This window comes from Egretta garzetta, unplaced genomic scaffold (assembly GCF_000687185.1).
Source record: "Egretta garzetta isolate BGI_Z169 unplaced genomic scaffold, ASM68718v1 scaffold367, whole genome shotgun sequence".
Classification (NCBI taxonomy): domain Eukaryota; kingdom Metazoa; phylum Chordata; class Aves; order Pelecaniformes; family Ardeidae; genus Egretta; species Egretta garzetta.
In genome coordinates, this window is record NW_009260192.1 from 425,617 (window position 1) to 440,613 (window position 14,997).

The 14,997-nt window shown below is 40.6% G+C and overlaps 1 protein-coding gene across 1 annotated transcript; it reads left to right on the forward strand.

Annotated features, from left to right (window-relative positions):
- Positions 1 to 3,390: 3,390 nt before the first annotated feature.
- LOC104129294 (PEST proteolytic signal containing nuclear protein) lies at positions 3,391 to 11,935 on the forward strand (the record flags this gene model as incomplete). Its single annotated transcript, XM_035897555.1, has 4 exons — positions 3,391 to 3,630; positions 5,608 to 5,682; positions 6,192 to 6,247; positions 7,201 to 11,935. Coding segments are annotated over 4 exons (501 nt in total), but the record flags the coding sequence as incomplete, so codon positions are not given.
- Positions 11,936 to 14,997: the final 3,062 nt, after the last annotated feature.

Consider the following 14,997-nt stretch of genomic DNA (forward strand, 5'->3'; position numbering starts at 1 on the left):
GCCGTGCTGTGCTTGGCCCTGCGGGCAGATGGGGCGGCCCGGGCCTGAGGGGGCTGAGCTGGAGGAAAGGCCGAGGTCTGGGCCCGCTGTCTTCACGCCTCAGCCTTACAGGAGCTTTTTTTTAAACGTCCAACAGCTTCTTTTTGGGCACGTAAATGCGTTATTTCTCTCTTTGTAAAAAACTACACGGAATAGCCCTGCCGTGTATTGAGAGAAATTTGGCTGTTGCTGCTGGCAAGCATGAAGACAACGCCTTAAAGATTAGCTTTTAACAGCCGTGGTACCTTTTAAAAATGGGTACAGTGAATCTTCCTTATCTGCTGTTTTATGCACCCTGGTGTTTTTTGCTTGGCAGCAATCTGCAAGTTTTCTGTTTGGTTTTATATTATTTACATTACGATTGGACATTCCTGTCGTTTTCTGTACTACTTACTTTCAGTTCTTCTAAAATTTTTAATCATGTTTCTTTGCTTTTTTCTTCCCCTGACTTAAAATTGAGAAGACAGTGTCTTTGCAAAGATAAAGTTTCTCTTTCCTGTTTTTTTTTTTTGTTTTTTTTTTTGTTTAAGTATATCTGTAGGCAGAGGGTGTTTCTTTGATCTGTTGAAAGATTAAATATACTTGTAAACTACTTAGGATAGCCTCAACAGTGAGTGTTATTTCCAATAATCACTGAATTACAAACAGGAATAGCTGATTTTAGGTAGTTCCTTGAGTCTTGGTTCTCTGTTGGGTTTTTGGGGGAGGGTTTGTGGGTTTGGTTCAGGGTTTTTTTTGTTGGTTGGGGTTTGGGGTTATTTTTGTGTTAGTAATACAGTAACTGGACAGCATCAGTATGTCAGTTACCCGTACTGTCTTGTGTACTGTTTGATGTCCTGGAACATGATCTTAATGAGTTACAGTACTTTGGCCTTAAGGAAGGATAGTTACTCCCTAATGATTTTTGAAAGCATTTTAGAGTCTTTAGCTTTTGCCAAGATCAGTGGGGTTTACCTTAAAGTTAATGTAGTTGTGGCTGGTTTGTTCCCACGACCACAAATGGTCGTGCTCCCAGGGGCAAGAGATCCTGAAATGCTGTGCAATTAGCACTGTCAGTCTTGTCGCTTAAACCTCCTAGATAGCAAAAGTTGTCCACTTACATAGCTTGTTGATACTCATCAGAAAAACTCATTTGTGAAGTAGGACAGCTTTTTATTACTGCCATCCATGAAGAGGGCGCTGGTCAAACTAGTGTTTGATGTAGTACCGGTGCTTTCTATAGGTGAAGTATGACCTCCTTGAGATCTCTAGGAAATAATAAAGGAGCCTTACTGTCTTGAAAAATATATATGCAGTGGCATGGGAGGTGGGAGAGACTTGTTTAATGGATAATATATGTCTGCATTTCTGCTTCCTGCAGAAATAGAACAGCACAATGGCTCCCTGCCTACCTACCCCAATTGTCCTATGCCCTTTATAGCTCCTTCAGTAAGAGTTTTTGTAAGGAAGGTTGTTTCTTTCTGCAATCTACAGTTCATCCTAAGTGGAGCCTAGCAGAAGTAACATTAGGAGCTAATTTTGAGAGAGAAGCTATTTAATATTTTTGTGAGAAAACAGATGTGGGTAGGCTTCATCTCGTGCTTAGCAATATTCTAGAATTTGCACTCAAAGAAATAAGCTGTAGTGTCGTTCGCTTCAAGCTAGCATTAGCTTAGCAACCAGGACTGGTCCAGTGTGCCCTGAGATTTGGGCGGCTGTGGATTTTGTATCTTACGAAAAAGACGACTTTTTGGCCCACGGTCCCAATACTTTTAAGGCCAATGAATTTTCTACCAACCCTTGAATCTCTTTACAGTCTATAGTTTACCTGGACTGGACTTGTAATTGAATATTCTGTTTAATGTGATTTCATAGACTAGCTGTAAAGAGCTTCTCATAGCCTTGCAGACTGCTGCGTAGAAAACTCTGCTAAAACAGCAACCAGTACCCAAGGTCACTTGGGTAAATGTTGCTTGTTTCTCTTTCCTCCTTTGTTTGTCACTTTTATATCTATACTCTTTGGGTCAAATTTCTAGTGGTGCAGACCAGTACCATTTTTTTAATAGAGTGAAATTGATTAAAGTTAGTAATTTGTTTTTGTTTTTTTGCTATCTGCCATGTTTCCAAAGGTGAATAATAAATCCATTTTTTTTCCAATCACTTGTTATCTTGATAGCAGAAGAGTGAGGTAGAAAGGGTATGTATGTCCTGTTGTTTATTGTTTGGGAAATAGCAGAAAAATATATAGAGATGGTGTCCCTAGCTCTTCTTTCTCCTGATGTTATTTGCTTCCTTTTTTCCTCAGAGCTACAATCTTGTTGACCTCCCGTTGAGATTAGCTTCTCTCCCATTGCTCTATCTTAATTGATAGCATTTTGCTGCTAGAGAGCAGTGCAAAGAGCTTTCTCCCCTGACGGTCTGAATTTGCTGCAGGTGGAGGGTCCTGTTCTCCACTTGATATAATAAGGAACTGGTGCTAGCTCCATTTTTTTCTTAGTTGATAGTATGAGCACTTTCCTGTCCATTCCCCAGTTCCTTTTTTTTTGCTTTGTTTTGGTTTTGTTTTTTTTTCTCCTTCTGCTACTGCAGTGGTTTGCTTATTGCAGCAGCAGAGAAATGTATTTTTGCTGAAGCATTTATTATGTTCAGTATGAGTTTTCCAAGGACACCTTTGTCTCTTGGTGTAGCTGCAGAAGCTGAGTGTATAGGAATGAAAATGTGACTTGAGTGGTTTTTTTTCTCTGTGGATCATTGTTCAGCTGCTATGTTTTCCATGACTATACAAAACTGGAAAAGATGAAATCTATATATATGTTTTTCTAGTGCTGATTCCTTCCTCAAGCAGAGCTTGGCAGATTTATTACAGATGAGATGCGGACAAGCAGTGACTTGAAACATGATTGAGACAGCCGGCCTCACTGTAGTCACTTCCATGATTTTAGAGTTGTGCCAGACAAGCCTAGAGACTGGCATGGACATGTTCGTGTAGAAATTTAGTATAATTAATTTTAACTTAGATTGTCTACTCTAGATTTGGAATTGGGATTCCAATTGTGAAAGCTTATCTATGGCAACTTAAACCCTAAAAAGATTTAGTCATCTACATTTAATTTACTACATGAACTTTGACTTCCATACTAAATAAAGAGATGGTGCTTCAAGATTGTTTTCCTGGCTCATACACAAGAAGTTCTTTACAAGTAGTGGAGTGCTTGCAGTTTCTTCTCCTCTTTGTGTTTTGCTGTCCACTAAATGTACATTGGTGGAAACTGCTGTCACTAAAAACACCTTACCTGTTGCACCCAAAGTATAATGCTTTTTGAGGTTGCTGCTCCCATCAATCTGCTCAGTAAAAATAGCTCATCTTGGTAAGTTGTTTCGACTTCACCAGGACCTGAAGAAGAGGCAGAAAAACCTGTGAAAACTAAGACTGTTTCTTCCAGTAATGGAGGAGAAAGTTCGAGTCGCAGCGCAGAGAAACGGGCAGCTAATGAAGAAGCTGAAGACTTCAACACAAAGCCTGCTCCTGCCAAAATGTCCAAGTTTGGATTTTCCATAGGCAGTCAGACAGCAAAGAAGGCATCTGCAATATCCATCAAACTAGGAGCAAATGTAAGTTGTCTGAGGGCTTTTAATTTTAAGGGAAGTGAGGCAAAGGGGAAGGTGCTTTGGGGAGGCTTCCTTGCAGAAGGAAAGCCTTGAATTACATGTGGGTAACTTGAATAAAGTTTAAGCAAGCATTGCAGGGCCAGCTAGTCATGCATGTGTAAGTACTTCAAGGTGATTAATAACAGGTCAGTTGTCTCAGGAAGCATAAGGCTTGATTGAAATGAACTGTAAATCTTTGAACGTACAGAATGATTTTGTAATGAGATTTGATAAGCCTGGAATAATTTCCTGAGGGAAATGAGCAGACTTGTTAAACTGTTCAGGCTACTTTGAAATGAGTGCTGGAAGCTTCACTGCATAGGATGCTGAAGCTACTAGAAAGCAAGTACTCTCCTAGATGGCTTAATAGGTAGTCTTCCACTCCAAAGATCTTATTTTAGCATGGGGAACTATAGTTTGTTTTTCAATGACTTTGCCTGTGCTTTGCGAGGTCATTATGATTCATTTATATAAGGTGCAAGAGATGAGGCTTCATTATATAGGTTCCCAAGAATTCTGATCCCCTTTATTATCCAGTACAAGGTATCCTTGTGCAGATATGAATCTGATGCTTCTCTTTACTACCAAAATAGTCCTCTGCTAGCTTGGACAAGGACAAGCCAGATGCTGCCTCTCTTTTTAATACAGTTCATTTACACTTCCTACATACCACTGTGATGGATACCTTATAAATCCTTGTCTGTATTAAATTCAGACTATAATCATGAAAGGCTTGCACCTGCAATGCCAGCATTTTACAGACCTGCAAAAGGCAAAAAGAGTGCTTCGTTATTTTGAGATGGGAGGGAGATGTGGGCTGGCAGCATTCTCGGGTATAAATGCAATCAGGTCAGCTCAGACTTTGGAAAAAGCTGCCTTCTCTGAGCCACTAGCAAGCTCCTGTTTCTCGTGTAGAAAGATACTTCCAGTGGCAATAAATTTGGCTCAGGATTTCTGGCTCACTGAATTTAGTGTGTGACTGACAGTGCACTAGATCACACAGTGCTGAAGTTTATCCTGTTTCTTTTTAGTTATTTTTACTCCCTTAGTATGTTATCCATTCCTGTGGAGCTGATGCTTTAAAAAATGGCACAATATTTATATGTTATACACTGTTGGTGAGGAATAGCTGTAGACAGTCGCATAAGGACTCTGTTGCAGCATCAACTTTGAAACCAAGACTGTATATGAAATAATCGCCAATAAAGTCAAAATGGAGGAAGCACTGTATAGGATTGATTCAGATAATTGGTGGTACTGTAGAAGCAAATGGTTACTGATGACTCAATGCTTTCTTAGTGATCTCGAAGTTACTTTTGATCTCTCCGCTGTATTACGTGTAGCAGTTGTGAGTTTGTTACCTTCTTGCACATTAAATAGGGGAAAGTATTTATTTGAAATCAAAATAATACTTTTTAAATGAGCCTTATAATAGTCAGGCTGTGTGATGCACACTGGTGCTGGTTAAAAAGTACTGAATTGTTTTAAGCCAGAAATCTGCTGTGTTGTTAAAAGACAAGAAAATAAACATACTTATCTTTCTGGCATTGATGGATAAGAATTCTCCAAAAGAATAATGGAAACAGTGACATAGTAAAAATTTGAATAGCCCAACTTGTTCGGGTTCTGATTTAATTGTTTGTGTCATGCACCAGGGGCTGTGTACCCCCGCAGTGTGCTAGAAAGTTAAGACTTGCTTGTGGGGAATTGTAATATGAGAGGGCTCAACTTGCTTCTCAGGGTATGGCATGCACAAGTGAACAGCCGTTTTCCTCTTTCATTAGAGAGAAACCTTTATCTGCTTGACTCAAACAAAAACACTTTTCCCCCTCCTTGCCCATTTCATTGAAGATGTTTGACTTCATTTTACCAAAATACTTAAAATATCAAGGGTAGCTTTTTTGAGCTAGTAGACTTACTTGTGTGTTTGGTCTTTTTCAGAAGCCTAAAGAGCCTGTTCCAACCCTTGCTCCAAAAACTCTTTCTGTAGCAGCAGCTTTCAATGAAGATGAAGATGTGAGTAATAAGCTATTGATCAACACAACTGAAAGTACCGTCGCGGGTTAGAGTTAGGCAGAGACAGTGGGTCATTTAAGGTTCTTAATGTAAATGTCAGGGGTTTTCAACCTCAAAACTTCTCTTGTGTTTCTGTTTAAGACTACAACTTTGTAGCTCTGTGTTGGTTCAAGAAATCGTTAAAGTGCTGATAACTTTTCCTTGGAAATGAGTTGCACAACATAATCTGAATTTATGGTTGCTTTCTCTGGGCCTGGTAAAGGGGAGGCAAAGAAAAGTTGCGCTTCTTCTGGTTTGCTGCATATTTTACTGTTGTGTTACTGCTCTGTCTTACACAGAGGTGAACAAAGGAATTTGTATTTCTTTCTATAACCTTGTAGAACTGCTGTTTTGTCCTCAGTCACTTTGCTTTTCTGTAGGGCTGTATTCCATACTTTATCTTGCCAGGCATTTGAAATGTTCAAAAGATAGTGGCCAGCCACACTTTAACCTCCTTTCTCTCTCTGTAGAGTGAGCCAGAAGAAATGCCTCCAGAAGCCAAGATGCGCATGAAGAACATTGGAAGGTAGGTCAGCTTTTAACTATGGTTTGGAGAAGGGTGAGTGTGTGACAATACCTTCTCGAGCATAGGTCAGATCTTGCGCATGATTTAGAAATACAGGAAGATAGAATAGGTTCACAAGGCTTTTTCTACAGAAACAAGAAAACTTTAATACAGATATTTTCTAATGTTTTAGCTCCACGTTAAAAATAGTACATTCACATTTGCGCTTTGGATCTTATTTGCCACCTTCTTTCTGAGGAAGAAATTGGTTCTATATTAAATAGAAGCTAGCTAGCTTCTTGAAAAGGCAGTAGGTGGGAGTTCCTGCTTGCTGCTAAACTTTGTTTATCTTTCTAGTTCTCCATTTTATAAATTACCCTGAAGTAGGGTAGTCTGCTCAGATTTTTAAACTCCCATGCAAGGGGAAGATGAGAATAATCTCTTCCAGAGAGACAAAGAACAGCTTGTTTACTTTTAAAACAAATGCATGTAATTCTTCTGCTTGCTGCAAATTTGAGTATTGGGCCAATCCTAAGATAAACAGGGATGTTTTCAGAGGAGGCTTCACTTCAGTTCGGGATGAACTTTGGGTGTGTATATTTTAAAGATGTTCATTATGGTAGACTGCTTTCAGTCAGTCCCTTGGAGGCTCGCTAATGTTCAGTGGGGCTTTTTTCTCCAGTAGCAAATTTGGATCCTCAATTTTGTAGCCCTTGCAACAAATTCTTCACAGCTGGCAGCAGTTACTGCCACTCCCACCTCCTCTGCTGACCTGTCTTGTTGCTCTGCCTTGACATGCCACAGAGAGATGGGTTCTGTGGCCACCTTACAGTTGCTAATAGTGAGGAAAGAAAGAAATGTGTGGTAGTTTCTGGCGGCAGGTTGGACTTGAAATTGGCGTTTTCAGTGCCATGTTGCACAAACTACTGTGGTTGAACTGACTTTCTCAACTGCTCTTGTTTTACTTTTCACAGGGATACACCAACCTCAGCAGGACCAAATTCCTTCAATAAAGGAAAGCATGGTTTTTCTGACAACCAGAAGCTATGGGAACGAAATATAAAATCTCATCTTGGAAATGTCCATGACCAAGAAAACAACTAAATGATGATGTGGATTGAGAGTTGGGTGTTTGGGGGGAGGGGAGGGTGTAACGTTAAAGGAACAGTTTCCTTTTTTAAGAATGGTATAAGACTATCTTTGGAGCCACTTTTTTAAGATTTTGAGTGGTACACTAATAACTGAGTTTGAAATTAGAGGTAATTTATGTTTTGTATACAGATTTCAAGGCATTTGCTAATTTTGTAGTTCCATGTGATTAGTTTCAAAAGGTTACGGATAATAAAGAAATTGGAGTGGTACCTTTTTAAGATTTTTTTTTTTTTTTTTTTGTCAGTGATGAATTAAGGTGGATGAAAAAGGTTACTGTCTCTTTAATCAGGTTGACATTGAATGCTCTGGCATTCTCACTTCTGGCTCCCTCTTCATAACAGGAGAAACAGTTGACTCCTAGGAATACTGCTAAAGAAAGTGAGCATTGTCTTGTGCTAGAAGTGTTACTGGACTATTAATTTGAATATAAACTTATGCAGGAAATAATAACCTGGATTTTTTTTTTCTTCTCCCTGCAGTCACCTTTTGTTAAATCTCTGCAAACTAGGAATTCTGTTGCTCTGAGTGGCTCTGGTAACTTAGCTCTGATTTTGTTTAAAACTTCATGTAGGATGTGTAACCTTCTGTGGCTTGTTTCATCCTAAGGAGACGGGCCTTGTCTGTATATTAGATACAGTCTGTAAAGAATATTCACTACAAAGGTAAATCAGTATTTTCAATGTGCTCCTCTTAAATCATTAGCCTTGAGTAGTGCTTGTTAGCATTTCCTCGTGGTACACAAAAGCCACCACCAAAAAGGCAAGCTGATGTACATTAAGCTTCACGTTTGGTTGAAATATTTTTCTTTACTATGCCTAGAAGGAATAAAAGCCACACCAAAAATCAATAACTCACTGCTTAAGTAAGAAAAATCTTAAGATGCACTTTCCCTGTCTTGCCATTTAAAACAAAATGCCTTGATGTCTGTGACTTCAGTGGATGCTATCAGGTTAAAGAAGAATATCGTATTTGCAGTCCTAATGCTTCCAACAATTGTCAGCTTCAGAAATAAGACTCCACCTTTTCCTAGCTGTCTGCCTTTTGCAGTAATTTTTGACAACGACGTTAGTCTGGTCGGTTTAATTTCCTAGCTTTGATACTGCAGAACAGTGCTGTAGGATTTTGAACCTAGCAAGGACTGTCTAATTCAGACTGCATATCTTTAAAACATTTTACTAGCAGAACTGGTTAAACAGATGTTATCAACAGCACACACACCCCTCCCCCAACAAACAAAAGGTTCTTTTTAAACTCGGATACCTGATAGTGTTGATAACTAAATTAATTTCAGCCTGGAACTGGCTGTAGAATTCAATATGTTAATTGCTTTCATCCTGCCTCTAAAACCTTCCTTCATGCTGAAGTTGAACCTGCAAGTGCAGAAAGGAAAGTGCATCTTGAAGGGTTTTGGTTTGTTTTTTTGTTTTTTTTTTTACTTTAGGAAAGCTCTGACCACTTAGACTTCTGAGTTTGTAAGTTCTAAAGAATATTTTTTTGTATTTTTGTATTGTATGTGTAATCTCTTTTTCTTTTGAAGTCTGATGCAGTTGAATACCTGTAACTATTTTCTTTAAAAGCCTTGTTATAAACGTAACATAAAAACGTATACATTATTTTTTTTCCATAGCAGAAATCTTTGGTTTATTTAAAACAAAACGAAAGACACTTTCAAAACTGACTTTCAGGACTTCCAAAACCGATTTGGGCATTACGGGAACTAGGCAAGGCAAAATGAAGCATTTACTTTTCACTTATTTTTATTACATGTGGTTATGTTTGTCAAAATAAATCCCTTTAAGATAGTGGTAATTCACAGTGAATAACTATTTTATCTTGCTCCTTAGTAGTTACTTGATACTGTCTCGGTCCATCGTATTGGAAAAAAGCAAAAGGGAACTTTGAGTAAGGATAAGAGGATGACTTTGAGGCCTCTTCTTTTTTCGTTAACCTGCCACCAACAATGTCTTCCACATCTTTGGCTGAAGCAGACATTCATTTCAATGGAATTCCCTGGTACTTCAAAATCCTTTAGGAAATTGCTAGGCAGAACAGCAGACGTGCTAGGAAATACCTTCCATGCAAGTGAGAGAGCAAAAGTTATATTTGTCTTACTTGCTCCCGTGGTCAATAAACATAATCCTTGACCTTGTGAGAGACTCCAGCAGCTTCTAGATCTCAGCTGAAGGCGAGCAGAGATCCTGCCTCACTTGATGGATGAGTTCTGTTCCTTGTCCGTGCTTCACGGAAGAAAAATGATTGGGATGGCCTAAATCCACTCAGGACTGAGTGCCTAACAAGCTTGATCTTGTAGCTACAAGGGTGTCTGCTGGGGTTTAATGTCCAACACTTGCAGGAAAGAACTGATCTGGAAAGTATTGTCAAGGCAAATGTTACCTAGAACTTCAGGTGAAGTTCTAGGCTTATATTAAACAGTCATGGTCTTTGCACGGAGATAGTCCTGGAGTGGGGTGGGGGGGTTTTTTGTTTGGTTTTTTTGTTTTGTTTTTATTCTTTTTCTAAGAATAGTTGGGGATCCTAAAACTCATGGCAGATTGCCTGATTTAGCTATCTTAAGTGCTTCCAGGAGATACACTGAGAACTTTAGCTGCTCAGTATAGCAAGGTATCTATACCTATCAGTGCTTGAAATGTCTATCCAAGTAACTTGCGCAGTTTTAACTCGGAGGGCTTATGCTTGCTTAGCAGTAAAGCTTTACTTAGCACCTGAGCAGCTTGCAAAACAGTTGAGACATCAGTAGGTGAAGATGTAAGTAGTCGTCGAGTAACCTTCCCTGTGCCACCCCGCAGCTAGGCTGCGTGTGAGCCTGCTGGGTTGTGAATGGATCCAAACTCACCTATTGCTAAATATATTAAAGTAATAGTTAAAAAAAAGAAACCAAACCCAAACCAGTGCAGGTGCCTACTAGTGGCAGTGGTTCAGGCAACTCTGGGTGTAGCCCCTTACACACCTGATTTCATTCCTTTAAAAGCCCAGGAGGTGCACTGTCCACAGATTCTCGCAATCTGTATTTTACCAGCAGAAGGAAGTGCCTGACCAGCCTGTCTGTAAGGTGGCCGATGGTGGATACTGTTTTGATTTCATGGGCTTTCTCCCATGCCACAGGTGACCCAGCTACAGCATTCAGCCAGCTCTGGCAAAACCCAACTACGCTGTCCTCATGTGGCCACCGCGGCAGCAGCCGCATTCAGGCCCGATGCGCTTGAGCTCTGCGTCTGCCAGATTTGTGGAGCACCTCCTTGCCAGAACTGGGGCGCCTGTGCTGAGTGCGGTCTGCTGCGGGGGGCTTTTCCAAAGCTTTTGTTGTGAGGAGACCTGGAGGACAAGTCAGCTTTTGAGAAAACAGCAGCGTCTGCTGCCTAAAGAGGCAAACTGAGGTTTTAAACTGTTGGAAATCACCGGTGTAACTAGAACTCTTTCTAGGCTGCCGTAAGACAAGAAGATGAATCTGTTTGGGGAAGCAACAGGGTTTTTATCTGTGTAGTTAGTAGCCTTAAAAAGTGTTCTGCAAAGAGGTTGGGGTTTGTTGGTTTTTTTTTTTTTAATTCACTATAAAACTGTAAATTGAGGAATGCTGAGTAGTTCTGCCCTTAAGCTACGGAAGGGGAGGTTACATTTGAAAGTCACCGTAATTTGTCTAGTTCCTCTGCCAAGAGACGCTAGAACCCCATAAAAATTGGGCAACTAACAATCTGCTTTTTTACTTTATCCTGTTAACAAACACCTTCCTGATTTCTTCTGCTTTTACTAACAAAGGGCTCTCCTACTGTTCTCTAATTTTGATATATTGCCATCTTAAAAAACTGCGTAGTGCTCGCTTTGGAAAGCTACTTGCATTTAGTAATTTGGAGCCGTTGCCTCAGGACAGATGCATAGTCATCCATAGAATTAAAAAGCATGAAACATGAACTGTTATGCTTGCACTCTATATAGCGTGTTAAATTTCTGTTTATGCACTTCCATTTAGAAGTCCGGAGTGGTGGGAGTCCAGGCAAGATTCAGTTACCAAAGCAAACCTTTAAACTCAGTGGCGCACGCTTTTTGCGGTGTGGGTACTTACGTGCCGGTAGCTGTCCTTCAGGCTAGGTAGGGCGAGTAGGAGCGGCGGTGACGGTCACCGCTGGCCATGAGCTTACGTATTGTTTTGGTTCGGTGGCGTAGCGCGAGATCCAAAAAACCCTTGTGAATCTTGTGTCTTAGTTCTTAAATTTGGTTCTCGGGGTTGGATTTCCTGATGAGACAGATGCACAAATAAAGCGTTTGTGGTTCTGTAGCAAGAGCTGCACTGGAACTTGAGGTCGTGAGCCTATGTTTATGTTTTTCCTTGCAGTACGAGTGTATTAAGGTAATGCAAGTCATAATAAAAATGTAATTCTCTCTCCTTCTCTTCCCCAGCTTTCCATAATTTGTAAACATAGTAGTTGTACATAAAGTGTTGGCTGATGCTCGGTAGCTTGTTATAAAATCGTAATTCTGCCTTTGCTTTTGTGAAAGAGGTGTGTAACTGTGGTGGCCTGTCACTTTCATACGTACACCGACCTCCACACCAGATACAGCAGCGTAGTGAAAGAGCAATTGCGACACCAGCAAGTATCTTAGGCCATGCTTTATTTTTGTTACTCGGATACTTGTTTATTAGTCCCCTTCACATCTGAACTTTAGGACTGTGACAAGGAGAGCTTGGGCTCCTACGCATCTGAAAGCCCCGAGTGAGCAAGTGCTGATGTTATTACAGGGCACTTCACCTAACATGAGAAACACTGCCCTCAGGAGAAAACTCTCATGGGGGTGCAAGACAAACTGCTGCTTGCTGAAAAGTACCTGCAAAGTCACACTAGACGTGTAAGCGCGTTCCCGAAAGCCCTGCGCCCGATGGTGGCCACAGAGTGACCTGTTGCGTCCCTAGCGAAGAGCATTTGTTCGAGGGCAGGCTGCAGTTCTCCTTCGGCACTCAGCCTTTTGAAACTCAAGGGGTTTATTTACTTACACACCTCCCACTCAGCTTGGCTACCTGTATGGGCTCACAGAAGGGTTAATGCACATGGGTGCATCACCTTGATGTTGCTCCAAGGTCAGCTGGTGCAGCTCCTCCTTCAGCCAGGAGAAAGGACAGCAGGGGATGACTTCCCAGCCACAACCTCCCACTTGCCTCCTCCACTGAGAGGTCTTGCAAGCCGAAGGGGTTTCAGTACAAACACGCACCGGTTTGGTAGCGCTCTGCTCTTGCGTGGCCATGTTCTGACACAATTTAGGAGGGCAGTGGGTTTCCCTCCCTCATACAAGGTAATTTTTTGAGACTCAAGCAAAAATTAGAAAATAGGCATTATTAGAACTATTCAGCCATTTATCTATATATGGAAGGTTAAATACAGAAGAAGAATAAGTAATTCTCTAACACTTCCCCCCTCCCGACCCCCCAAGAAAATGTTGCTTCAAAGAGTAATTCATGGCAAAGCTCAGTTTATTTAATGACAAATAACCATAACTTTATACATCTAACACTAAATAAAAACCAGCAGAATGTACAGATCAAATTCTTTATGTACAGGAATTCACTAGGAATACTTTATAAATGGATACTTCTCCAGAATTTTATTTTAAAAAAAAATTAAATAATATCAACCGCCTATTTGCAGCCTGACTCCGAACAGATTGCAGAAGGGTAGTGAAGATCTTAAGAGCTGAAATCTAAAGAAAAACGTAAGGCAGCTTCACACATGGGGGGGACAGCAAAGCCAAGCGTGACTGGCACTCCCTACTCGCCTCACGCCCCTCTGAAAAGGGAAGGAAGGCACAGCACATCAGGAAAGGGGCGCCCCAGCATTCAGCTTTGACATTCCTGGCCAAGTCTTGTTCAGGAAACGACTTTTGTGATGTTGTACGTTTGCTTTTTGTTTTTAAATGGCAGGCCACCAAGTCAGTTAAAGCGTTTTTACAGTGGGTAACAAGGCTCTGAAATTCAGATTCAATTCTGTCTCTTCCATAGGTTGTCCAAATAAATAAATGCACCAAAGGTTAAACTAAGGTGCTGGTAATATTCTTTTTGTAAGTTAACACACTAAATATACAAATAACATTCTAGCACTATTTACAGCTATTGTTCCTTGAACATTTTCTCACTTTAGTCATACATAATTATTTGTCAGATACAAACATTGAAATAAATTTTAAAGTTTACCTAGTGCTCTTTTAAATCTTTTCCCATCATAATGGCAGTATTTTAATTTCAAGCAGGATGGCTATCTCCAGATTCTTGACCATACAAAAATTCAAGAGTTACAGCTAGCAGTATTTTTTTTTTAATTATTAATTTTAGTTTTACTCCATAGGGTAATTAGAAAAGAATACAATTGTACAGGGCTGCAGGATGTATAAATAACTACATTATTTCTCTGCAGGAAGACCTTGACCTTTGAAATAGTCATCTACGGATTAATCCAGATCCAAGACAGGAACTCAAACTACATATTGCTTAAAAAATTTTCAGCAACAGCTTATCTACATGCTTGCAAAGTATAAAAAGAACAGTCCCTTCTGTAGCTTAGTGGACAGATGCTCAAGTAGTTAAAGATGACGAAAGGTAGAAATTCTACAACTCAAAATCTGTGACAAAGTAACCGTCTCGTTTGCTTAGATTTTGTTCAGTGGACCTGTTTCCCAGGTAGCATGGAGCTACACGCCTGTAACTTTATTTACAAAGTTTACCCTGCGATACTAACAGGCTTCTGGCTCCCTGCATATCTTGCTGCTGTCAAAGTTGGGAAACATTTGACAACGCTATAGACTGAGAACAATTTAAAGAACACGGTTCTGATTGTCCATGTGTGTAGCACATTCAGGTACCTCAACAGGCATGTTTCTTGCTTAAAAAAACCCCACCCAAACAACCAACAGTGGAAGAACCCCCACCTTGTATGGATTAAGATGTGCACTGTTCGTGGTATTAAATCAGAGGCATTTGAGCGGGGGCCACGCATGGCTGTGATTCATGCTCGCTCGCAGGAAACCCTGGTGAGAATTTTTCCATCTGTGTGGTGTAACACCAGGAATTAGCTTGCCCCAGATGTATTTTCCTACAGCAGCAGTAATAAGGTCTTCTGGATACTCTGGCAGTTTGAGAAAAAAATTTTTACTCCATACTGAGATTTTAATAGTTCTCTATCCTGCTACTGCCACGCGTCCCCTTTGGGAACTATCAGGGCTCCTCCCTTCGACACAATACGAGCCAAGATCAGATCATAACTAGTTGGGCTTCTTCAGTGTATTTCTAATACCCAAAGCAGCGTGCCATCGGACTCTTTTTCACTTGCGACTTTCTACATCAGATGCAACGCAAAATTAGCAACGTCCATCAGTAGGCTGCCCACTTTGGATACGTACAGCAACGCAGGCAATTGCTTCCTTTACGCAACCAAACATCATTAAATGAAACACGGTTGTGCAGAGAGGATGAAGCGTAAGCTCCTCACTGACGAGTAAGAAGCAGTTTATTTCTCTAAGCAGTCTCCCTGCAGCGGGATGCCCTCCGGTCAACTCTTAAAACTGACAATCCGTTTCAGAGAACCACTTCCGCAGGCTTCAGTGGACCCCTGCCCGCTATC